Genomic DNA, 24,098 nt, shown 5'->3' with positions numbered 1-24,098 from the left:
AGATTTAAATGGAGGTCATTTGGTGGAGCCCAGGATTTGCCAGGCTTCAGCTCTCTCTGGGCAGACACAAACAGCAGCACCCAAACCCAAAGTGCACGTGGGAGAGGCTGTCAATAAGCAATATATCCACCCCATGGGCATCCCTAGGTTTTACAGTAGCCATCATCCACTTCACAGGACTAGATATTTGAGCTGACATTTGCTCAGAAGCTCTCAAAATGGAGCACAGCGTGGAAATTTTGTAGTTACTCCCTCCAGATATGGAAAAGATGGGTTTCTTTCATTTGTTTCTACTGCCTTGCTAAGACGATGGCATTGCTTTGACTTTGCAGCGAGGAACACCAAGCTACAAAGGTGGTTGTTGGCAGGAACAGAGGTGTCCTACACATTTCTTGTGCCAGCAGCAACTCTGCAATACCAGAATAAATACTGCTGGCACACCAAAACACAGGTCACGCTCACTAGAGGGTCCGTCCTTATTTCTGGTGGCTTTAGTGTTGGGTTGTGCAGAAAACGAGGATGGTTGCTGTGGTGTTTCAGAGAGAGGCAGTGCAGCTCATCAAACCTGGAGCAGGAGGTTTTCCCCGAGGAAAACACTCTTTGGGAACTCAGGAGGTTTTCTATGAAGATTCCAGGCTTGCCACAGGAAATGGATGGGGAAGAAGGGAAACCTTTCTACCTAACCAATGCAGTTCAATTCTGTGAGATGGAAAATTAGATTTGTAGCCTTAGGGAGGAGAAATACCCACACAAAGCTGGGTAGAGGCCCATGTAAATCTTTTTGTCTTTTTCAAAAGTTCAGTTCACGTCAAATTTCAAATTCGGGTTTCTTTGTGCTCTGCTCCAAAAGTAACGCCTCCTGTTTTATTATGTTGGCTCACAATGCCAGAGGTGGATGTTGGCAGGGTGGCAGTAGAGGTTGACTCTTCCCACCAATATCCCATTATGTTTTGTTGCCATGTGACAGATGGCAGCAGAGGGGCAGTCTGACAGAACGGTGTCTGGCATGGAAGTGCAGATGAAGCAAAGGGGTGGAACTGAATTCCTCCATGTGGAAAAAATGGCACCCACTGACATTCAGCAGCGCTTGTGAACATTCACAGAGACCAAACAGTGGATGTGAGCATAGGAAAAGTTGGACTGCATGGGCAACATTTTGCTAGCAACAATGCTGTCATAGCAGCTGCGCAACAGTGGGTCACGTCTGCTGGTGCAGGTTTTATGAGTGTGGCATGGAGGCTCTTGTTCATCATTGGTGAAAATTCACAGCTCGTACTGTTGACTTTGTTGAAAAACTGTGATTTGTGGCTGAGAATCTGCTCTATCGAAGAGTGTCATTGCGTTCTTTGTTGCAGTTTCCACAGAAATAAATGGGGGGCATTACTTCTGGAGCAACCTACGTAGAATTACAGGCCTCAAAATCAGAATAAAGCATTGGTTCTTTAGGAACAGAAACTGCCCTTCTGAACCCAGTGATGGCCTCAAAGAGACCGGACACGGGGTGCTGCGGGCTCTTTGCATGGATCCTCCACAGAGAGCACAGAAGGCTTAAGGCAGGAAAATCCATTTTTTGCTAAGGGAAAAATTACTGTGGGTGGAATAAAAGCCCAAACGAGTGCAGAGGCAAAAGCAAATTGCGGGGTGTATCAGTGCTGTAAAGGCCACCCCAGCACCGGGCGGCTGATGATGAGCGTCCCTCCCACCCCATGGTGCTCCCACCCCCTCTGTTCTCTCTTTACCCCAGATCGCAGCCCTGTCCGGAGCCCGGCTGCAGGTGCTGCCTTCCACCGCTCCACGGAGGACCTGCGGATGCGGCAGAGCGCGAGCTACGGCCGCCTGCGTAAGCTGGGGTGGGCAGCGGGGAGCTGAAACCATCCGAAAAGAATCTCGGGGTGGGGGGAACAAAAATGACCTGCAAGTGTGAGATAGGGTCCTGCCACACCGTCCATATTTGGACACAAATGAGATGCATTTTGCACAGCTGTAGGATGGCTGAGGTTAGAAAAGCTCTTATTACTGAGCTTTTATCTTACTGCAAACCTGGCTGTGCCAAATAATGATCTGTTTGCACTGAAGTCCTCCTGCCTCGTTTCCTTCTTCCATGTGGGGCTGAGGTTTGGCTGCACCCCATATGGGAGTTTTCTCACCCTGCTTCTCTCTCCTTATCTCCAGGCCATGTGCAAAGCCGAAGCATGAATGATATCTCGGACACGCCGAGCACTGACCAGGTAATAATCCCCAAATTTTTGTGTGACGTAGTGGGGAGCATCTCTAACACAGCTGGCTGCTATGGGCCTGTTTGCAAATGCACCGCCATGTGTGAGGGACTCCGTAAGAGTTAAGATCCACGTGAGCATTGTGCAGCTTTGCTCAGTCAATAACCACACAAATTACTAATTAGCTAAACAAATACGCATATTGATCCTTGTTAGTCCATGGGGAAGCTGTCCCAGAAACAATCACAGAATTGCAAAATCCTTTAGGTTGAAAAAGACCTTCAAGTTCACCAAGTCCAACCATCAATCTGACCTACCAAGCGTTTCTTTATGGAAAGATTGGTTGGACGTTGGAACAGTCTGCCCAGGGAAGCACTGGAGTCACCATCCCTGGAGATATGTAGAGGTTGTGTGGGTGGGGCACTTAGGGATGTGGTTCAGCAGTGGACTTGTAGAGTTAGGGCGATGGTTGACTTGATGAGGCTGGATATTGGCTTGATGAGGTTGGATATTGGCTTGATCAGTTGGGTATTAAGAAAAGTTTATTCTTGGAAAGAGTGGTCGGGCACCAGCTCAGGTTGCCCAGTGTTGTGTTGGGGTCATTGTCCCTGGAGGTGTTGAAGAAAAGGGTGAACGTGGCACTGAGGGACATGGTCATTGGGCATGGTGGGGATGGGTTGGGCTTGGGAATCTTAGAAGTCTTCTCCAACCTTAATGATTCTATGATGAACTTAAGGGTCTTTTTCAACCTAGTCAACCTAGTCTATGATTCTATATGATCTGTAGGGTGGAGAAAACATCCTTAAAATGTAATGATAGGAAAAGAAATGGGCTTGACAGTGCATGTGTGTACGCATCCTAAAAGTCACAGCTCAGCACCACTGCTGGGTGCAGGCAGCTTGCTTGCGATAAATCCCAACCAGTACTTGGGGCTGCAAACAAGAATACGGCCCAGAGAGGTTTAATTCTGTCTTTAAGATCTGTTGTCTGCAAGAGCAGTGCAGTAATTAAACATGTGTCTTGTAGGCATGCTTCCTGTGCAATCCTGCCAACATATGGCTTGCAGGATGGAGCTTGCAATTGGGTCCTTGGAAATATGCATGATGTTTTCCTACTGCTTTCAATCTTTTGGGTGTTTGGTCTGAGGCATCTGGTGGGGAGCTAAAGGTGGATGTGTTTGAAGTATAGCTCCTGGAGCTGGAAGCGATGCTGAGCGGGGGAAACGTGGCATCAAGGCTGAAACTGTGCGGGTTGAGTCCCTTTGCACCAACTAGATGTTTTTTTTCTGCCTCAAGGGGGTAGTGCCCAAAATCTGGCAGCCAGGAGCTGATTATCAAGCCCAGACAGTGGGGATGGAAGGGTCTGGCAGGGATTTGCAGGGGACAGTGTGGTATGAGTGATTGCCTTGCCCCAAGGGACATCCTCATTGGTCCTATCTGATGTGATGCAGTGGATGGAAATCCCTCTTTTCCTGGTTTGCCTGAGCATGATACTCTGGGGCTCTTCATGTCATGGTAACGTCTCCAAGCTTGGCCTCATCCTTTGGGGTCAGCTTTGAAATACATCAGTGTGTGTCAAAAGGGATTGTGTCCCCTCTGTCTGCTTCTCTTGCCTACTAGCATCCAGCAGGTGGCATGTCCCCAAACTCAGGCACTGGGTGCGAGGAGGGAGCCATGAGATGAGGATGCTGTGATGCACGAGAGGCAGCACACAGGAAGAAGTTTTCCAGGGCACCTTCCTAAATTAGAGCTGCAATAAAGCAAGCAAATTGCCCAATAACAGACCCCAAATATCAGCCTCCAGCAGTGGGATGCAGAGGGTTAATTCCAAAATATGCAAAGCATGTAGTACCAAGAATGCTGGGTATAATCGCTCTGTAGGCCTGCTACAAAGGGACTTGTTCAATGTTACATGAAGCTTAGTAGTCACTGTTAACTCCTGCTCTTGCTCATTCCAAGCTGCATTGGAGGAATTGGTTTATTATTATTATTCTTTTTTTTTTTTCCATTTGGGTTTAAAGGATTAGAAAGGGAGAGCTTGCTGCCCAACTCACATGCCTCCCCTCATGCTGGCATATAGATTATAATAACACCCTGCCTCGCTTTGTATTGAACCATTTGGGGCTAATAATGAAAGAGCTGCAGGGGAGAAGAGACCCGGGGAATAAATCCATGATGGAGGTTTCCTGCTTGCATTATCCATTCCTGCTCTGAGGATGGGATGTGGGGGAACGAGCTATGAAAACATGAGCTCAAGCCACCTGTGCAAAGCACCAAGTGGTGTTTCAGCCTTAGGGGAGCCTGGGGCTACAGGGCTGCAAGCAGGCTTAGAGAGACGCCTGCAGGCTTCCCTTGGGATCAGTATTTTTGGCTTAGATTTTATGCAGTCAGTCTGGGGATTGCCATGGGCTTTCCTTGCTCAGACCCCAGTGCAGCAAAGCCCCTTTTCCAAAACATGGAGTTGCATGTTTGCATCAGGGAGCCTGGAGCATGTGCTTTCAAGTTAATCTTGGGCTTAGTGGTGGTGTTGAAATTCACAGATTCAGCTTTACGAATTCAGCTTTACGAATTCTCCCTGTTTTATTCATGAAAATGGCCCTCACATCCCCTGGGAGTCCTAGGAGCATCAGAGAGCGAGATGTTGGAGCCTGCAGCCCACACCTGGTGCCGCAGCTTTAGCATTTGTAGTCAGGATATGGAAAAAGAGGACAAGGTTGGATTTTTGTGACCACTCCCTTCCCTACCTCATCTTCCCCAACAGCTGAAAAACAAGTTCATCAAGAAGATCCCCAAGGATGCGGAGGCCTCCAATGTGCTGGTGGGAGAAGTGGAATTCCTAGAGAAGCCCTTTGTAGCTTTTGTGCGGCTGCTCCAAGCGACGATGCTGGGAGGGGTGACGGAGGTGCCCGTCCCCACCAGGTGAGCCTGGTTCTGAAGCACTGCCTGCTCTCACAACATGGGAGTGGGCAGTGCGAGGATGCCAACACGGTGCCACTCGCTCCCCAGATTCCTCTTTATTCTCCTGGGCCCTGCAGGAAAAGCCAAATCCTACAATGAGATTGGCAGAGCCATCGCAACCCTCATGGTGGATGATGTGAGTAAACGCAAAACCTGGCCCTACTGGGAGCCCCTCTTGCTCAGGGCTGAGAAAAAAAAATGCAGTTTCCATTCCTGTTGCTCAAATGAACAAACTTCAAACATCCATAACAATGTGGGAGGGATGTATGGGCGCAGTCCCCAAACTGACAGCTCTCTTGACCCCCAGCTCTTCAGTGATGTTGCTTACAAAGCCCGAGATAGAGAAGACCTGATCGCTGGCATAGATGAATTTCTGGATGAAGTCATTGTCCTGCCACCTGGCGAGTGGGACCCCAACATTAGGATTGAACCACCCAAAAAAGTGCCCTCAGCTGAGAAGAGGTGAGTGGGAGACGTGGGGTTGGCCCCAGCCCTGCGGCTGTCCCCATCTCTCTCATTTTGGAGATGCTGGAGGAGGACAGCCACTTTGCTTGTCCTCATCCCTATGTGTTATGTCTGCAATAATAATAATTCCCACAGGAAGTCAGTTTTCTCGTTGAATGAAGTGGGGCAAATGAATGGCACAGCCGGTGGGGCGGGCGCTGGGAGCGGAGGAGGAGGCAGTGATGATGGGGAGATGCCTGAAGTGCATGAAATTGGGGAAGAGCTCGCATGGACTGGCAGGTGAGCATCACCCAGCCACCCAAAAACTCCAGAGGGTGCTGGCACCCATCAACGTCTCCTGCTGCTCACCCTGTGGCCTCTAGGGATACAGAGGGGTGAATTATGGGCACAGGCTTTTGTGGAGCACTGTACACATTTTGGATCTCATCCTTGGCTTTATCTCCACAGGTTTTGTGGTGGCCTCTATTTGGATATCAAGAGGAAGCTGCCCTGGTTCCCAAGTGACTTCTATGAAGGCTTTCATATCCAGTCCATCTCTGCCATCTTGTTCATCTACCTGGGCTGCATCACCAATGCCATCACATTCGGGGGTTTGCTTGGGGATGCAACAGACAACTACCAGGTGGAGTCCAAGGGCAGGGCTCACTTTGGCTAAGAGATGGCAAACAGGGATGAGATGGGATGGAGTGGGTTCTACTCCCATATGCCATGCCAATCTTTGATGCTAGGGGTAGAAATTCATTCCCAAATCATAGAATAGAATCATAGAATTGCTCAGCTTGGAAAAGACCTTCAATATCATCAAGTCCAACTGCAACCTAACCATGCTACCCTATCTTCAACAACCCACTGCTAAATCATGTCCCTGAGCACCACATCCAGACGTTTTTAAGCACATTCAGGGATGGTGACTCAACCACCTCCCTGCAGAGCCTATTCCAGTGCTTAACAACCCTTTCTGCAAAGAAGTTCTTCCTGATATCCAACCTAAAGCTCCCCTGGGGAGGCTGTCCTCAAATACTTGGAAGATGGGAAAACCCGTATCAGCGACAATACCAAGAGCAAGGGAACGGGGTCCCAAGCCACCCTATATGAGTCCAAACAGGAGTCCTTAATTCCCATCTCTACCTGGGGTATCCCTGGGGATGTAACCTGGCACAGCACCACCGTAACTCTGGATTTTATCTCTTTCCAGGGTGTCATGGAGAGCTTCCTTGGCACAGCAATGGCAGGTTCCATGTTTTGCCTCTTTGCTGGGCAGCCCCTCATCATCCTCAGCAGCACCGGCCCCATCCTCATCTTTGAGAAGCTGCTCTTTGACTTCAGCAAGTAGGTCCTGGGTGATTCCAGAGGGATTGGGAACTCTTTGTTAGCGGGACGGGGGCTGACCCTCAGCCCACTCCACATTCCTGGCCCACTCATTTTCTGCTTGCTTTCAGAGGCAACGGCATCGACTACATGGAGTTCCGCCTCTGGATCGGCTTGCACTCTGCTCTACAGTGCCTTATCCTGGTGGCCACTGACGCCAGCTTCATTATAAAGTACATCACCCGCTTCACAGAGGAAGGCTTCTCCACCCTCATCAGCTTCATCTTCATCTATGATGCCATCAAGAAGATGATAGGGGCCTTTAAGTACTACCCCATCAACTCAGACTTCAAGCCGGACTATGTGACCATGTACAAGTGCGAGTGCATTGCTCCCGACCCAGGTGAGTACAAACCTTTCTCAGCGCCAGATGGGGATGGTGAGAGGGAGGTGGGTGCCCACAGGGGGTCCCGCTGCAGGTAGATTCCAACTGGATCATCAGCCAAAGACATTCAAGGAGCTACCCAGTGGGCATGGGGCAGAAAGACCTCATCATCCTCCTCTGGGGGTGATTTGATGGAAATGGAGCCTCATCCCACGGCCAGGATGCACTGAACAGCGCTGGAGGGCCTGGAGCAGCTGGACCTGGGTGGATAAAAAGAAAAGATGTAAAGAATTATATTATCTTTCTCTTGGATCATTAATTCCACCGTGCTGCCAATAGAAGCTGATCCTCCACAAAACAACGCCGGAAGGATTTTGTCCTCTCCTGTTTCTGGGATGGCCCAGAATATCCCAGCTGGGTCTGGAAAAACTCTTGGACTGTTTTATTTTTTGTTGTTGTTGTTTTTTTGCTTGCTTGCTTGCTTTCCTCTTTTTCTTACTCCTTTTCAAAAAGGAGAGCCCACAAGGCTCTGAGCAGATGGTCTTTTGACAGCTCCTCTGGTTTTGATCCAATTTCTGCTATGAGGAAGAAGCTGCAATTCCTTATTAAAACAAGCTGTGCTTTGCAGGAAGTGAAGACATTTTCCAGACATAGCTTTCTCTGATGGTGAAGAGGGCTATAATTCAGACTTGCCCTAAAAATGCTGTTGTTTTTTTTTTTTGCAACCAATACCTCCATTTGCTCCTGGGTAGATGTGCCTGGTGATCCCCGATCCACATTGCGCGGCTCAGACGCTCCTGGTGATGGTTCCAGTTTGGGGCTAATGCCAGTTGACCACCTTATCTCAAATGGGCCAAATTTATTTTAAAAGTAGAAAAGCAAACAATCTGTGGGGAATATCAGCTGCAGATGGAGAAGAAAAAGAGGTATGGCAGCAAAGAAGTAAAAGCATCCAACACCTGCCATGCAACTTGCATCAACTTCAGGATGAGATCTGACATGCCACGACGGAAATAGCATTCAATCCCCTGGCTGATTTGATTTTGTGGTTGGTTTTTGTTTTGTTTTATTTTGTTTTTTATTCAATTCCCATTTACCCATCGTGTGCTGAATGACCCCATCACATCGGGTTTCGGATGGAAGCTCCCAGTGACAGCACCGTCCTTTTGGAACCCAAGCTCTCCCAGTGCCGGCTGGCTTAGTCCATGTGCAACCCCCAGGGCTTGAAACATCCAACCTCAGGGAGGTCTCTCCCTTCCAGAGCCCCCACCCCAGCCTCTGCCTATAGCAAGCCCCTCTGGTGGCACCAAGAGCCATTTACACCCCAAGCCTCCAACCTCTGGGCAATCCGGCCCTTCTTCCTCACCTTTGCTGCCTTGGGCACCAAAGCAATGATGGATTTTCCATTCCTCTAGATATTGAGAAGTTGTGTTTATTCTCCCCTACGTACTCTTTTTTTTTCTTCTTCTTTTTCTTCTTTTTTTTAATAGTTCTGATTTTTGATTATTATAACTGATTTGTACCATATTTGTCTCTGCTGCACACATCAATTTGGGCTGATTTCAATCTCAAGTGAGTATCACCTTCTAAATATTAAAGCTCTTTTAATATTTGATACTCGTACCCCCATGGGGCTCTTGTTGTTAATTTTTTTTCATGTATTTTACTTTTCTCTCTGCTCCAATAGAAGGGTTTATGTAGAGCCTTTACAGGTTCCCTTGTAAGATACTGCCAATGCTACACCAATCTGGGTTGTAGAAATAATAAAAAAGAAAAAATGCAATTTCTGGAAAAGCGAAAGGTTATGAAGGAAAATAATAGTAATAATTAAGAAAAAAAAAAAGCTTTTAATGCTGTAAAGAGGGCTGGATTTGCCAGCACTGTTTCCTGGAGCCTGGTTCCATCAGCCCCCAGCGTCTCTGCTTCTAACCCAGCAATTGCTTCTCCTTCATTAATTCTCTGCACGGGGGAAGGCGGCGGAAAGGTGGAGCAGCCGAACTCCCACCTGACCGCAGGAAGAGGAAGGACCGAGGGACTCGGGGGGGAGAGCGGTCCCGGACCCCGTGTAGGGCAGCACGAGGAGTGAGGTGCTCCCGACACCGTGGAGCTGCGTCGCCCGAAGAACGGAACCTCTCTTTGTGCTGGAGGAGAGAAGGTGCCGGGGCTAGAGAGGAGAACCCAGCAGGTTGCCTTTTATTGATTGCTTTGCAGTGAGCCACAAAACACCCCCCTTATTAAAAAAAAAATATAAATATATATATATTAAGTAACACCAATGCCAAACTACAACAACAAATTGGACGTTACTGGGTGCCACCTCTCCAAAATGGACAGGCTGCTCTCTTTTGGTCTTTTTTTGTTGTTTTTTTTTTTCCCCCTTCCACCCTTTGGATTGCATCTCTGACTCGGGTGACTCCAGAGGGAGTGCGTGGGATTAATCAGGGAGAAGTTACTGGGGGGTTAGAAACAGGGTGTGCTCCCCAAACCTTGGTCAGCCCTCAGGTGCCGACCGCTGCACGGGGCTTCAGAGGATGTGCTTGGCCCCACATTTGCTTTTACACCCCCCCCCGGTCCAGGCTGAGCTGTGCTTCTCTGCATGAAGCCTGGCCAATTTTTAATGCAGGAGCCTCTCTATTAGCCAAGAACCTTAATAACAAACTTCTTTCCTGCAGCCAACATGACACTGTTCGATGCTTCAGTTCCAGTAGCACCAAACACCACTAACGTGTCTCTGGTAAGCGGGGTTGTGTGCTCCGTGGGGGGAGATGTAGGGGTGGCTGCACCTGGGGAATGGCACCCACTGCCTTGGGTTGAGGTTTGGGGGAACTCTTTGCAACAATTTGGGCTCATGGTTTGGCTCAGCAGCACCAAATCCCCACCTTTTTGCCCAAATTAATGGCATAACCGGGGTCTTCCTGCGGTTACAGGGGTTGGAGCGTCTCCCATTGGAAAATCCCCTTCCTTGCACACTACAATTGCTGAACACTAATTTTGATTTTTCTTTTTTTTTTTTTTTTGTGAGGAACATTTGAGGCAGAAGATGCTAAAGTTGTATATGGCTTAACACATCCAGTAAATTCATTTGAAGGAACCTAGTGTTGCAGGTTTCAGTGGTTTTTTTTTTCCTAATTTTGATTTTTTTTTTTTTTTTTTTTTTGTGGGGGGGGTTCTCCCCAGTACAATGCTATTAACCTCACAGCTCTGGATTGGACTCAGCTGAGTAAGAAGGAGTGTCTCAAGTACGGCGGCAGCTTAGTGGGGAAATCCTGTAAATTCGTGCCCGACCTGGCCCTCATGTCCTTCATCCTCTTCTTTGGGACCTACTCCATGACACTCACCTTGAAGAAATTCAAATTCAGCCGTTACTTCCCCACCAAGGTAAGAACAGCACCAACATCTGCAGGACTTTGCCCCCGATCTTTCCCAAAGGTAGGAAAAAATGGGACCTGCTGTTCTCCTTGCTGGGTGAGAAAATAAATCAGCATTTCTCTTTTACAAGAAAAGGAGATGTTGGTGTCAATAAGGAAGATCCTGTCTGAGCTTTCAGATGCTGCCTGGGCTCTTGCATGCCGGATATCCCAACACCATGCGATGCAAAGGGGGGAAGAATGCTTTTTGTGAGTTAGGCCCATCCATGTGCAGAGCTGGAACGCTGAGGGGAAGCATCAGACACGGGAGCAAATTCCTCCATCCCATTAATTGCCCTTTCTGCCCCGGTTTCCCATCTGCCTCCAGGTCAGGGCCTTCATTGCTGACTTTTCCAATGTCTTCTCCATCCTGCTGTTTTGTGGCGTGGATGCGTGTTTCGGCCTGGACACCCCGAAGCTGCACATCCCCAGTATCATCAAGGTTTGGCCACACTGCTGGGGCCTGTGCTTCTTTGCCACACTCCCTTCAGCTTCTCAGTGCTTTTGGGGGACACAGCGGTCCCCTTCTCCCTTTTTTGGGGGAAAAAGTGGTGTCTGAGCACCTTCTGAAACACTGCTTGGCATTTCTGGGGGAATATTCTAATTCTGTGACTTTTCTTCCTTCTTTTTCTTTTCTCTCTCCTCTCTCTGTTCTTCCCACCTCTCACTCTGGCAGCTCCGTAAGCTCATTAGCGATTTCTCTATCTTTATGTCCATACTAATGTTTGTGGGGCTGGATGTGCTTTTCGGACTGAACACCCCAAAGCTCCAAGTGCCTACTGACTTTAAGGTAAAAAGCAATAAATCCCTTTCTGGAAGTGTTGCTGAAAACATCTCTTCCCCATCAGTGGCATGGGAAGGTCGTGCAAGGGCAGCTTGGTCCAAATGAGCATCTGGGGAATATTTGGGGCTGCGACACACAGCTGTGGGGATGGATGAATATAGGATAAAGCGATGCTCACAGGGAATGGGGTATGAGGTGATGTGGGGCTTGCCAAAATTTCCAGGCTTGGGATTCTTCTCGGCTGTGGCATGCAAACTGCTCTCTCCCTCCAGCCCACGCGCGTGGACCGAGGGTGGTTCGTCTTTCCCTTTGGGAAGAACCCATGGTGGGTGTACCTGGCCAGCGCGCTGCCCGCCCTGCTCGTCACCATCCTCATCTTCATGGACCAGCAGATCACGGCTGTCATCGTCAATAGGAAGGAGCACAAGCTGCGAGTGAGTCGGGATGCGCCCTCACGTAGAGTCAGAGAATCATGGAATTTGAGTTGGAAGGGACCCTTAAAGGTCGTCTGGTCCAACTTCCCCGCAATGAACAGCTCGATCGGTGCTCACAGCCCCATCCAGGGTCATAGAGCCATAGAATGGGTTTGGTTGGAAGGGACCTCAAAGATCATCTCGTTCTGACCCTCCTGCCTAGTGCAGGGCTCCCAGCCGTTAAATCAGGCCACCAGATCAGGCTGCCCACAGCCCCATGCAATGTGGGATGGGTGACCACCGTTCTGGGCAGCAGTGCCATGGCCTCACTGTCCTCTCAGTGAAAAATTTCCCCCTGACATCTAATCTAAATCTCCCCTCTTGCACTTGGCCTTATTGAATCTCATTAGGTTCCCATATGCCAACTTCTCAAGCCTGACCAGGTCCCTCTGGATGCTGTTCCTCCCTTTTAATGTGTCAGTTGCCCCACTCAACTTGGTGTTGTCTCCAAACTTGCTGAGGGTGCACTCAATCCCAGTGTTGGTGTCACTGATAAAGATGTGAAAGAGCTCTGGTCCCAAGATGAGCGCTCTCCCCAGGGGTGATGCAGGACACTTCATGGGCTGCAGAGTGCTGCCAGGGGAAATTTCTGCCTTGCTGGGCCCTGTGGTGTATGGAGGAACCTCCCCACACACCCCCCCCCCGTGACGCCTCCTGGCACTGTATTGCAGAAAGCAGCGGGCTACCACCTGGACCTCTTCTGGGTGGGCATCCTCATGGCGGTGTGCTCCTTCATGGGGCTGCCCTGGTACGTGGCAGCCACCGTCATCTCCATCGCCCACATCGACAGCTTGAAGATGGAGACAGAGACCAGCGCTCCGGGGGAGCAGCCCCAGTTCCTGGGGGTCAGGTGAGGAGGGCTCAGCCATGCTCTGCCCCAGTGTTATGGGGACCCGGTGGCACAGCCTCACCTCACTCTCTTCCCCCCTCCCCAGGGAGCAGAGGGTGACGGGCATCATCGTCTTTGTGCTCACAGGGATTTCTGTCTTCCTGGCCCCAATTCTGAAGGTAAAACATCCCCCATTGCCCCATCCCTGCTCTGAAGATGGTTGGGGTGGATTTTTTCCCCCCATTCGGCCCCCAGCATTTGTCCCCCTCCCCAGGAGTGAGCTGCCACCTTCCTTGGGGTAAGGGCCATGTTTTTCCATGTCCCCAGTACATCCCCATGCCGGTACTGTACGGCGTCTTTCTGTACATGGGCGTCGCATCGTTGAACGGCATCCAGGTGAGCACTCTTCTTCTCCTGCCACAAAGGGGCCCCACACTTGAGCAGAAATCAGAGAATCATGGGATCATTAAGACTGGAAGATTCCCAAGTCCAACCCCAACCCATCCCACCATGCCCCTGACCACGTCCCTCAGTGCCACATCTCCACGGTTCTGGAATTCCTCCAGGGACAGTGACCCCACCATCCCCCCTGGGCACCCTGTGCCAGTGCCCAACCAGTCTTTTGGAGAAGAAATTTGTCCTCGTATCTGACCTGAACCTTCCCGGTTAACAGCTTAAGGCCATCACCTCCATTCTATCACTGTTTCTTGGGAGCAGAGGCCAACTCCCTCCTCCCTACAACCTCCTCAACAGTGAGGATTTTTGACCCCAGAACTTGTACACCCCCAGCATTTCCAGCTACATGGGGCAGCAAATATCTAAACCCCACTGTGAAACATCACATAGCCCCAGCTGCCCCATTTGGGGCACAAAAAGCAGGTTTCTCTGGGCAGCTGGGAGCCTGCATGGGGGGCAGTGGGGCTGGTGATGGCTCACACCAGCCTTCATCCCACCGCAGTTCTGGGACCGCTGCAAGCTCTTCCTCATGCCGGCCAAGCACCAGCCCGACTACGTCTTCCTGCGGCACGTTCCACTGCGCCGCATCCACCTCTTCACGCTGGTGCAGATCATCTGCCTGGCCGTGCTCTGGATCCTCAAATCCACCGTGGCTGCCATCATCTTCCCTGTCATGGTAAGGCTCTGCACTGCAGCATTCCTCAGGCGGCTTTTGCTCGTGTTCTATTGCAAAAACCCCAATGACTTTCCATGTGCATCGCCCTTATTGCAGCCTTGCCTGCAAGATGCTGGGATTGAAGCAAATCTCAGCAAGCGGTGCCCCAGGGTCCTCACTCTCCCATCCCTCCCTCCCAGATTTTAGCCCTGATCCTGGTGCGGCGGCTGCTGGACTTTGTCTTCTCCCAGCACGACCTGGCCTGGATTGACAACATCATCCCCGAGAAGGAGAAGAAAAAAGAAGACGACAAGAAGAAGAAGAAAAAAGGCAACAAAGGGGATAGCAGCAGTGATGAGGAGGTGTGTGTGGGGAGGGGGACGGGGGGGTTGGGACAGCACAGACACGGTGGGGAGGGGAAGGGTCCCACTGAAACCCCCAGGGCTGCAGTTTTGGGGAGAAAGTCTTTGGGTTTAAAAGGGCAGATGAGTGCAATTTGGCCCCGTCTCGTTCCAAAAATGGCCTGGCACACTGCTGGGCTCTGTTGGGGCATGGGGGAAGCAGGTTCCTGCGGGGGGAGGTCTCCTTCCTCAGCGGGGAGCATTTCACCTCCGTGTCCTCCCCAGGAAAGAGGTCCTCCACCCGGAGCTTTGCGTTCTGATTCCTCCCCAAATGGTTCCGACATGGATCGCAGGTGAGCAGCACCCGCAGCTCCAACACTCACCCCCCCCCATGGCCCCATCCTGAGGGATCCCCCATCCACGGCACAAAACATTTCCAGGTCCAGCAGCCGATGCTTCCCACTGAGCATCGCTTTTGCTGCTACCTCGAGCCAGTTCCCATCACTCTTTGGGCATTTCTGATATGCTGAAGTACATTTATTTTCACAGCATCCTTGATGACTTTTCGACTACTTTTTCCCAGCAGTAGCAGCAGCTGGAGCCAATTCCTGGAGGGGAACTCTGGGCTGTTTTGGGGAGCGGGTGGGTACCATGCTCACCTCCATGTCCTCCTCCTCTGCAGCATTACTCTCCACCTGAAGATTTCGTGTCCATCATCTCCCGCGTTTAATTACTCCCGAAGCCCCATCTGCGCCGTGCCCCAGGTGAAGATAGAGATGGAGTCAGACTATGAGGACACCGACACCGAAAAGCCACCGCGGGACATGGGCAGTGAGACCACGCTATAGTTCCCTGCAGTGCTTCCTCTAATTTATATATATATATAGATATTTATATATTCATATATATATATAAAGCAAATTGGACATATTTTTCTATGCGAGACTGAGGAGAGCGCTGGCCCCCGAGGCCACTGCTCCCGTAGTTCTTAACCTAACGAGCTCGATGCGCTGTCACGTTTCCTCCCTTTCTGTTGGGTGAAGGCATCGTCGCTGGTGGCGGAACGGGGCTCAAAATGTGGCAATGGGCATTTTTGGCCTCCGAACCATGGCTGGGGGTGGTGCTGGGGAATGTCCCAGTCATCCCATCGGGGTCCTTCTGCTGTAGCGGGAGGGGTTCTCCTGCCCTGGGGGGCTCAGCAGCACAGAGGTGCAGCAGGGGATGAGGATGCATTGGAGGTTGGGGACTGAGGGCTGCAAAGCAGCTGTGCCCCAGGCACTGGCAGAAGGGAAGGCTCAGGAGTGCCTGAGATGGGCTGAGTGCCTGGGAGCATCAGCAGGGAACAGAGTGGGGAACTGGAAATGGTTTCCATATGGAATTGGGCAGCAGAGCTGAGCACGGCCATGCCTGTCCTCATGTCATTGCCCCTAGCAAAGCAGCTTTCCCAGGGCCAATGTAGGACCCACAGCCAAAAACCCAGCCAGTAAAGGGGTAGGAGCCCTGTCGTTGCACCCAGCCAGGACCTGGCACGCCAGGCCCTTCCTGCACCTTCTCCTTGCTCTACACACACCAAGGAGCCTGCCCAGCCCCTGCACAAGGGAGTCTGCACCTCCTCGAGCTCCTCCACCCCGAATACACACACACAGTTTAACAATAAACATCCCCCCATGTAACCCCACACACTTGGCCATTGCTTTCCCAGCAGGGAAAAACCCCAGGATGGGTTTTTGGTTTTTTTGCTCTATTTTAAGGCTGCAAAAAGCCCTCCCTCCTCCCCCCCAGGCAGAAACAGCCTACCTGGTATTTATAGGAGCTCCATGCTCATGCCAGCCAGCCAGGAGTTCCTGGGATGCTGGCTAAATGTTGCACCTGGTCTGAATCTCTACAGGGGACAGCCCAGCTCTTTGTAAATAGTCAAGTCAAACTGAAGGACTTGAATGCAGTTTCATGTTTATAGCAGTTTTTTTTTTTTCTGGTTCGAGAGCACCTAGGGAACCATGGTGAGATTAATGAGACAGCGTTACTCCGGTCACCACTTTAGCTTGACGTTAACATTAAGAGCTATTTCAGCTTGGATGCATTGTGTCTATTTTTTAGTGTTTTGTACCAATCTCATGTGTGGTAGCTGAAGCATGGCACAGGTAGGTTTCTGCTTGTAATCACTCCACAAAGGTTAATTTGCTTTATCCAGTACATCAGCTCTACTACACAGCAGCCCTGGAAAGGCTCCATGGACTCCAGTGGCTGTTCCATAGGGCACAGCTGAAGCCTCAGCTCAGACCCTTCTAGAACACAGCTTGTTTCAACTAAATTTATCCATTTTGCAAGTCTCACACATGGTTTATACTTTTTGTATATGAAATACTGGAGCGTCACAGATCTGCCAGCCCCGTACTACTACTTTAGCCATTTTGTATTTACCAGTGATCCAATCCAATAAATCTCACTTTAATTAGTCTCAGCTCTCACTGTGTTTCTGGTGCAGCCTCAGCCATTTGAACCTCAGCTTCCCTTTCCAGGTGCAACTTGTTTAGCATTTGTATAAGCACCCTCCCCTCCAGGGAAGAGCAATTAGAGGTGACTTCACAGGTGGCTCCAGCTCTTGCATGGCATCAGACCTTGAGCTCTGCAGCAACAAAGCTTGCCAGCACCCAGAAAGGTGGGATCAGTCTTTCCAGGGATATGTGACCACGTGCTGCTTGCTGAATGGGAACAAGGAGTCTAAGACTCACCCCACTGCCCCAGGACAATCCTACACACAACTTGCTCCCGCTGGAGGCACCGCACTCGCAGGTAAGGGTAACTTGAAATAGGAAAGAATTAGGATTTATGTTTGCGCTTCCGCTATCCCCTGTTGCTGCCTCTGTTCAGAACCCCCAGTTTGGTCAAACTCATGGAGAAAAAGCTTGACCCATCCCCGCTCTGAGAGAACAGGGGCAGCTCACAGTGCACGTGTGGTAACTTGGCAGGGAAGTGCAGAACTCGCTGGGCAGCAATTCCAGGCATCAAGCAGCATTCCCCCACCTCCCTTCACACTTCATTCAGAGTCAGCCTCACTCAGCGCTGCCCCCCTTCGTGCTAATAGTCCAGGATGCTTCCCGTGTACCAAATACAGACACCAGCAGCCCTCTATTGTTCTTTGGTTGGAGAAGTAGTTTTAAAAACTCACCATACAAACAGAAGGGGGAAAAAAAAGCTTAGCTGCACGCTATGAGCATGTTACATCAGATCTACCGCTGTGCGGAGCCCCATGCAGGCTGAGAACACGGCTCTTTCCCGTTGCTGCTGCTTCTACAGAAGAGCTCAGCTCAAACTAAACATCCATCCCAGAGTCAAACGCGAGCACAGTCTGGGCTGACTGAGCTTTTGTGAGAATAAAACCATGGAAGCCATTTACTTTTTGCACCGTGGAGCACAGTCCACCTCACTGCCCCCAGGGCCGCTAACGCTGCATCAAGCTCCTTGCACACCCACAGGGCCCAGCTGCTGCCCAGTCCCTGCAAGAACAACACAGTGTGCAAGGCTGGCTCCTTAAGAGAACAGCTGGCTTAAAAAGCAGCTGTGCTAGAAGGCCAGGAGTGTAGATGCATATGCCTTAGTACAGCTAACACGCACATGCTTCGGCTTCAAATAAATATCTATGACCTCAGAATGGTAAATACCACCTCTGTACAATAAATAAAATATTGCATTTTCTATCGGCCTGTCTAGGAGTCATTTTGGAATGTTTTCAGAGCTAAAAAAGAGAGTCCTGTGTTAAGCAGTTAAGGCTTCCAGTGCTTTGGGTTTCAGCAGCTTCTTGGCAGCAATGATGGTGTTCTTCATCAGCATGGCAACTGTCATGGGCCCAACTCCCCCAGGGACTGGAGTGATGTAACTGGCTTTCTTCTTCACCCCTGCAGGAAGGAAAGGGAGAGTTCAGCATGCAAGTCAAGGGCAGCAGAACTCATCAAGCTGGCTGGTCAGCATGAAACTGTAACCAATCTAATAGCGTTGAATTCCTTTAAGACTGTTAGTTTTAAAAATATATTAGTCTTTTAATGGAGAAGTTTTCCCCCTTTAGCCAGGGCAGCATAGAGCATACCACATTCTGACCATCCCCACTAGCTGCTTATTCCCCAAGCTTAAGCCAGAGCCTAAGCTGGGGAAGAAGCAAGGTCTAAAGAGCTAGATTTATAAAACACATACTGAGTTTGAGACCAGATTTGGGCCTGATGCATGCTCCTGAGAAGGGCTCCAATGAAGTAACAGTGTTTGCCCTCTTTCTTGCAGGAGGAGGTGCCAGTATTTTTTGCTGGGCACATGGAGATGTGGGCCATGCCTGGGCACTGCTGCAGCCAAGTGGTGAGCAAGGCCAGTAAACAGCAAGCCTAAAGGGAAGTTCTGCATGCTTTTGGTTTTCTTGGGGGGGGAGAGTTTAAACGCAGGAGTGTGGGATATAAACTGGAGTAGAGGCAAAGCATCCCAGCTGCCTAGGTTCAGAATCAATCTCCTCTCAGTGTACATGTTCCCTTGCACTCTTATATACTGAATACAAAAGCAAGAGAGCTTCAGGATTGGTATGTGTCTACTCCACTGCACGAACCAGGGCTTTTCTCCCCACTTCTCAGCTAGATGTTGAGTGCTTAAAGTACAAGATGCCAGAGCCTTCTTTTTTTTTTTCCCTCTTTTTCCTTTTTTACCTTCAAAATCCACATCCCCAACCAGCCTTGATTTGGCAGTGATAGGATCCTGCACTCTCGTTATCCCCACATCGATAACTGCAGCTCCTTCTTTGATCATATCAGCTGTGATCAGATTAGGAATACCTGTAAGAGAACAGACCCACATGCTCACAGTGGTGCTACACATCTCTCTGTCCCCCATCACCCCTGTGCAGCCCAGTATGATTTGACCCACCTGGGCTTTTTTCCTGCACCAGTCACAGGTGGGTGACCCAGAGCTACTCCTTGAGATGTTCAGCTCACCCAGAAAGCAAGGGTTTGATTGATTGATTTATAACCTCAGCAGAAAAAGAACTGGAATCCCCCTTCCAGAAAGAGGTCTGGCAAAGAAGCTGCAACCAAAGTGCTCTCCCATTTGAAACCTTAATGTCTACTGTCACACAGTGCTGCCTTCACCACCAGTACAACTTCTAATCCTGCTGGTACATTATGTCTCTTCATGCCCAGTTTCTAATCCACACTTCTCTCGCACAAAGCTTCTGTTGCCAGGCATGGACACCCCAAATCAACTCAGTTCTTCTGCTAATGAGCTACCCCATGCCACAGGCACTGCCCAGAGAAGAGTACATGTACGTGTGGGACTCTTGTGCTCTGAAGAGGGTACTGCCAGTGTCCTTCAGCATTTTCACCATCTCTAGGTAAGCAGATGCTATCTCAGTATTTTTCTCTCCCTATAAGTACGGAACTGTCTGTGTGTCTAACACAGCCTGTATAACAGGCTCTGTTAGCTGTTTTCTAGGTCTGAGCAGGTGCTTGCTAGCACACCAAGTCCTACTGCTGGGCATCACTTTGCATTTCCAAGAGCTACAAACAGTTCTGTTAGTCTATCCTAGGCTTTCTCACAGGATTAACTGGCTGGCTTCAACAGCCCACCCTTCCCCACAGCAGTTGCAAGCAGTCATAAGGGTGTCAGATTCTCTTGCACTGCCAGAGCTGCTTCAGGCAGGGAGGCCTTGGGACACATACCAACAGGACTGTCTCCTACAAGGAGAGATTCCCATCAGAAAACCATGCAAGCTGCAATGCAGCAGCCTCTGTGCATGTCACCTGCACTGACAGTTCAGTCTTACCTGCTGCCGCTACCACGATGTCAGCGCGGATTGTGTGTTGTTTCAGTTGCTCCTTGGGAGTGTAGCGGTGTGATATTGTTACTGTGGCATCACCTGCAAAGGGAGTCACATGAAGCATTTTACTCATGTGTACAGCAACTTCCTTAGCCCTCCACCTTCAAGACCACCTGGGAAAGTATCACAAATACGAGAGCTTGATGACAAACCACTGGGAGCTGCCTACAAAGTCAGAAGGAGGGATCTGGTACAGAAGAAGACAAGGACTAACTGAAGAAGGCTCTGAAGTGATTGCCTGTGTGCAGAGCTAACTCCTCAGCCTCAACCACGGCTCATGCAGTATGTTACAGCCCCCAAGCCAGGTCTGGGGCTGGTTGAAGAGCCTAGCAAGGACTGTGGGGCAGGCGGAGGGCTTCCTCCCACAGCTGCCTGGTACACAGGCTCTCAGACCAGCAAGCTCCTACCTCCTGGGCGCTCGTGCCTGCCATCTGTGTGCAGCAACATGGCAATGGGCATTCCCACATTCTTCGACCGGCCGGCCACCACCACGTTCTTCCCCAGCGTTGGGATGCCTGAAGTGGACGAAACAGGGTCTTGAGACAAATACAAGCTGGAGCGATGCCAACGAGCAGCCAAATCTTGCAGCAGCTTACCCGTTCTCTTAATGATCTCCCACACCCCCCACGGGGTGGCTGGCAGCATGGAGTACTGGTCAAGGCACATGCGCCCCACGTTTATCACATGAAAGCCATCAACGTCTTTGTCTGGAGTCACCGCGTTGCAAATCTTCCGCTCGTCAATGTGTTCTGGAAAAAAGAAAAAAAGCAAGGGATCAGCCAAGAAACGTGGCCCAGTCCCTCAGAATCATCACAGTGTGCAGCTATTCAAAGCTGCCAGCAAGCTCAAGGCTCACAGCTCCCAGCAGAAGGGGACTGGGACCACCTGGGGACTGCGCTGTTGCTAATGGAGAGTGGGTATTTTTAGACAGCTGCAGTGTTCCAACCAAGTTCAAGCTCCTGGAGCACGAAGCTGATACCACCAACATGAGATTAGATTTCCACGGCCCCCAGCAACTTACAGGCAGCTGTATGATGGAGTAGTGTTATCTTTAAGTTTGCACCATGGCAGAGTGCCACTTGTCATGCCACAGGAGGACTCCTGAGCTACGCCTCCTTCTGGTATGTAAACTCTTAACAGCCTAATGTAAAAAAAAATGAAGCAGATTGAGAGCCAGCTACTCACCAGGCAAAGGAAGCTGCACTAACAGGCCATCCACGTTGGCATCGTTATTTAGTTTGCTGATCAAATCCAGTAGCTCCTCCTCAGTAATGGAAGCTGGCTTGAGGATTGTTTCACTGCTGATTCCTGTGCAGCCAGTGAAAGTGCTGCATTAGAGTGGCACGTACACAAGTAGGACAGCAGCTTCCCTAATCCCTGCTTATTTAAGATGCCTGTTTTAAATTCTACACAAACTCTTACATCAAGGTCATATGCTTCATGCAGCAGTGACCACCTTCCAGGCTGCAGACCTTCACACATCTTGCAAGTTACAATTAAAGACATTTGTCTGTCTGTGCAGCCATCCCTGGGAAAGACTACTTGAAAGCAGATGTCCTCCAAGCACGTGGAAGGGCTTGGAGAAACCACACGGAGACATGTTATGATGAAAATGCAATTGCACCTCCTGTGGACTTTCTTCACCACAGCAGGAAAGGGATGTCAGTCTGAAACCTCAGCTCCAAAGAAGGTTTTAGCAGCACAGAACCCAGCAAGGAATTAAACCATTGTGTGCCCTGGACCTTTTTCAGCACATTTTCTCCAGAAGTACACTTGGGAAACCAAGTAGGATCTTGGCTTGCAAGGCTGAAAGTGTCCCAGCACAACATGACTGTGCTGAACGATGACTGCATCTTGGACAGTTGATTAAAGAAGGCAAATCAAAGCCCTGCTGGTGCTTTACGTAGGCCCACAAAGCCCACAGATCCAAGCTGCAGAGCCTGATGTTGCCCTGGAGGATTCGAGTGGCATAATGCACGTGTGAACCGTGCCTATGAACCGCATCCCAGCACTGCTAGGAAGGCAGCCAAGGCAGACATAGCAAACTCTGCAGTAAGCCCATGCAGCTGAGGCAAAGAGCTGCCAGGTGGATGCATCCTAAATGTTCCCCCAGCATCCAGCAGAGGACTCCCAGCGAAAGCAACAAGCAGCAGTCACTTGCTCCAATTTTTTCAGAGCAGAGCACAAGACTTACCGACATCAGCAGCCGCTTTAGTTTTGTTCAGCACATAGGAGTGACTTGCAGGATTTTCGCCAACCAGAACCACGCTGAGGTGAGGTCTCTTGTTTCCAGCTGCTACCCACTGCTCAACCTCGTGTCGGGCTTCTTGTCTGATCTGCCGGGCCAGCTTCCTTCCAGAAATCACAACCGCGTCATCTCTGCAGTACGAGAAGTGTCCCCATAGCAGTCAGCATTGTTAGGACCATCAAATTCAAGCTTCGTGCAACAACAGCGCAGCAAAAAGGTGCCGCCCACGAGCCAGGACAGAAGCAGTTCTTTCATCTGAGCTCAGTACAAGCCTAATATGCAAACCTGGCTTTTTTTTCTGCCAACTACATCAAGCATCATATCTCAGCCTTCAGTTTGCAGCCCCGCTGCCCACAGCAAACAAAGCTGCCGGAGGAACAGAGCTATTCCTGCAGCCTGAGGAAGCGGATGCACTCCGTGCCCGCGTGTGCGTTGTTCATGCACGTGCCCCGCAGCCAGCTCCCTCTTTTGGGCAGCCCTTCCCTTTCCAAGGAGTCACAGCTTCGCTCCGTGAGGCAAAACTCATTCCACATTAAGCGGAGTTTCCGCTGCTGGAAGCGCTGAACGATTCCAGCCCACGCTGAGGCTGCAGGGGGCACAGCGTGCCATGCTGCTGCACACCCCCCCCCCCCCCCACTGTCCCAGGAAGGTCTCAGCCCACCGAGCACAGACCAAGCTGGTGTTCCCCCCCACCCCCAGCCCCACTGCTTCGCCCATCTCTGCAGAGTGACAAAGCCGGACGAGAGACACGCGATTTCAATCCCATCCAAAGACCTCAAGTGTTCAACTGGAGCCGGGGGGGGGGGGGGGGTCCGCCCGTCTGAACCGTGTCACGACAGCTCCTCGCCCGCATTTCTGGTCTAAATTGGTAGCAGGGGTTCTGCCAAACGCATTCCAGGCAACTGGATACCCTGTGTGCACGGAGGGCTGCGCCGAGCCGCAGCTGCACCCCTCTCACGTCCTCTCAGCCCTTCGGGTTCTGCCCGTGGCTCACATCTCAGCTCCGTCCGTTCTTATCCGTGGATCCCTCCGCGGGGGTTTCACCTTCGCGACGTTCACCCGCAGGTTTGGCTGCAGCACCGCTCCCCGCCTTCCCGCAGGGCCCCGGCCGCCTCCTCACCCCTCAGTTCTGCCCCGGCCCAGAGGGGAAGGAGCCGCAGCCCCGCACCGCCCCGCACCCCTCGTTCCGCGGCGCCGTCCCGCGGAGCGCCCGGTGCTGGAGCAACCGGCGAGCGAAGAGCATCGCAACGACACGGCGCGGCGAGCCAGCGGCCAATTATCCCTGGGGAAAAAGCCCCATGATTTTCCGGCCTCGTCCCCGGGCTCCGGCTCCGGTCCCGACCCCCGCACCTCCCGCCGCCCCCCCCCCGGCCCCACGCAAGGCGGCAGCGGGATTTCATCAGCCTGCAGCGCGCGGCGCGGCCGCTGGGGGCCCGCCCCATTCATTCCGAGGGCACCGGTGCCACCGGCGGCCGGGCCGGGCCCTACCTGGGCGCGCTGAGGTGCAGACGGCGGGCGCGGGGTCGGAGCGCGGTCCGGCCGAGGACTCGGAGCGGGCAGAGCGCGGTTGCCATGGCAGCAGCGGAACAAAAAGAACACAAAACACCCACCTACAATTGAGCGCCGCGCCGTCCCGCCTGCCGCTTATATAGCATCCGGGATCCGCCCCCTGCTGGCAGCGGGAGCCAATCGCCGCGGCGAGCGGCGCGGGACTGGGCAGTGAGTG

General features: G+C 51.2%; 2 protein-coding genes across 9 annotated transcripts in view; one reads left to right on the top strand and one right to left on the bottom strand.

The window, feature by feature from the left end:
- Positions 1 to 16,737, top strand: part of SLC4A5 (solute carrier family 4 member 5) — a 29,098-nt gene extending 12,361 nt beyond the window's left edge. For 5 of the 7 annotated variants that reach the window (XM_021375107.1, XM_021375111.1, XM_021375110.1 and 2 more), the window contains 20 exons: positions 1,745 to 1,840; positions 2,173 to 2,228; positions 4,977 to 5,134; positions 5,222 to 5,309; positions 5,481 to 5,635; positions 5,774 to 5,917; positions 6,086 to 6,260; positions 6,834 to 6,967; positions 7,078 to 7,349; positions 10,004 to 10,065; positions 10,509 to 10,709; positions 11,067 to 11,180; positions 11,795 to 11,956; positions 12,667 to 12,845; positions 12,931 to 13,003; positions 13,152 to 13,220; positions 13,783 to 13,956; positions 14,136 to 14,297; positions 14,562 to 14,629; positions 14,959 to 16,737. In XM_021375107.1, coding sequence (XP_021230782.1) covers positions 1,745 to 1,840; positions 2,173 to 2,228; positions 4,977 to 5,134; positions 5,222 to 5,309; positions 5,481 to 5,635; positions 5,774 to 5,917; positions 6,086 to 6,260; positions 6,834 to 6,967; positions 7,078 to 7,349; positions 10,004 to 10,065; positions 10,509 to 10,709; positions 11,067 to 11,180; positions 11,795 to 11,956; positions 12,667 to 12,845; positions 12,931 to 13,003; positions 13,152 to 13,220; positions 13,783 to 13,956; positions 14,136 to 14,297; positions 14,562 to 14,629; positions 14,959 to 15,124 — 2,708 coding nt within the window. In that variant the 3' untranslated portion in view covers positions 15,125 to 16,737. The remainder of the gene's footprint in view (positions 1 to 1,744; positions 1,841 to 2,172; positions 2,229 to 4,976; positions 5,135 to 5,221; positions 5,310 to 5,480; positions 5,636 to 5,773; positions 5,918 to 6,085; positions 6,261 to 6,833; positions 6,968 to 7,077; positions 7,350 to 10,003; positions 10,066 to 10,508; positions 10,710 to 11,066; positions 11,181 to 11,794; positions 11,957 to 12,666; positions 12,846 to 12,930; positions 13,004 to 13,151; positions 13,221 to 13,782; positions 13,957 to 14,135; positions 14,298 to 14,561; positions 14,630 to 14,958) is intronic. The other 2 variants (XM_021375112.1, XM_021375113.1) reach the window with 2 other exon arrangements.
- MTHFD2 (methylenetetrahydrofolate dehydrogenase (NADP+ dependent) 2, methenyltetrahydrofolate cyclohydrolase) lies at positions 17,409 to 24,018 on the bottom strand. Of its 2 annotated transcripts, none has more exons than XM_021375114.1 (8): positions 23,861 to 24,018; positions 22,319 to 22,503; positions 21,310 to 21,432; positions 20,721 to 20,873; positions 20,532 to 20,639; positions 20,071 to 20,163; positions 18,959 to 19,084; positions 17,409 to 18,172 (listed from the first exon to the last, which is right to left on the bottom strand). In XM_021375114.1, the coding sequence occupies exons 1-8, from the start codon at positions 23,944 to 23,946 to the stop codon at positions 18,033 to 18,035; spliced, it is 1,014 nt and encodes a 337-aa protein (XP_021230789.1). In that variant the 5' UTR covers positions 23,947 to 24,018; the 3' UTR covers positions 17,409 to 18,032. The 2 variants fall into 2 exon arrangements, with proteins under 2 accessions (XP_021230789.1, XP_021230790.1); XM_021375115.1 differs by lacking the exon at positions 23,861 to 24,018 and adding an exon at positions 23,551 to 23,708.

The sequence above is a fragment of the Numida meleagris genome, chromosome 21 (genome assembly GCF_002078875.1).
Source record: "Numida meleagris isolate 19003 breed g44 Domestic line chromosome 21, NumMel1.0, whole genome shotgun sequence".
Taxonomy (NCBI): domain Eukaryota; kingdom Metazoa; phylum Chordata; class Aves; order Galliformes; family Numididae; genus Numida; species Numida meleagris.
Note: the sequence above shows the minus strand (reverse complement) of the source record. Positions and strands in the feature narration are given on the sequence as shown.

Excerpts from the sequence above, each read along its gene's own strand:
- MTHFD2 (XM_021375114.1), bottom strand. The coding sequence starts at position 23,946 with ATGGCAACCGCGCTCTGCCCGCTCCGAGTCCTCGGCCGGACCGCGCTC. Across the intron at positions 21,433-22,318 it reads TAAAGCGGCTGCTGATGTCG|GAATCAGCAGTGAAACAATC; the intron begins GTAAGTCTTGTG and ends CTGGCTGCACAG. Across the intron at positions 20,164-20,531 it reads CAGGCACGAGCGCCCAGGAG|GTGATGCCACAGTAACAATA; the intron begins GTAGGAGCTTGC and ends CTCCCTTTGCAG.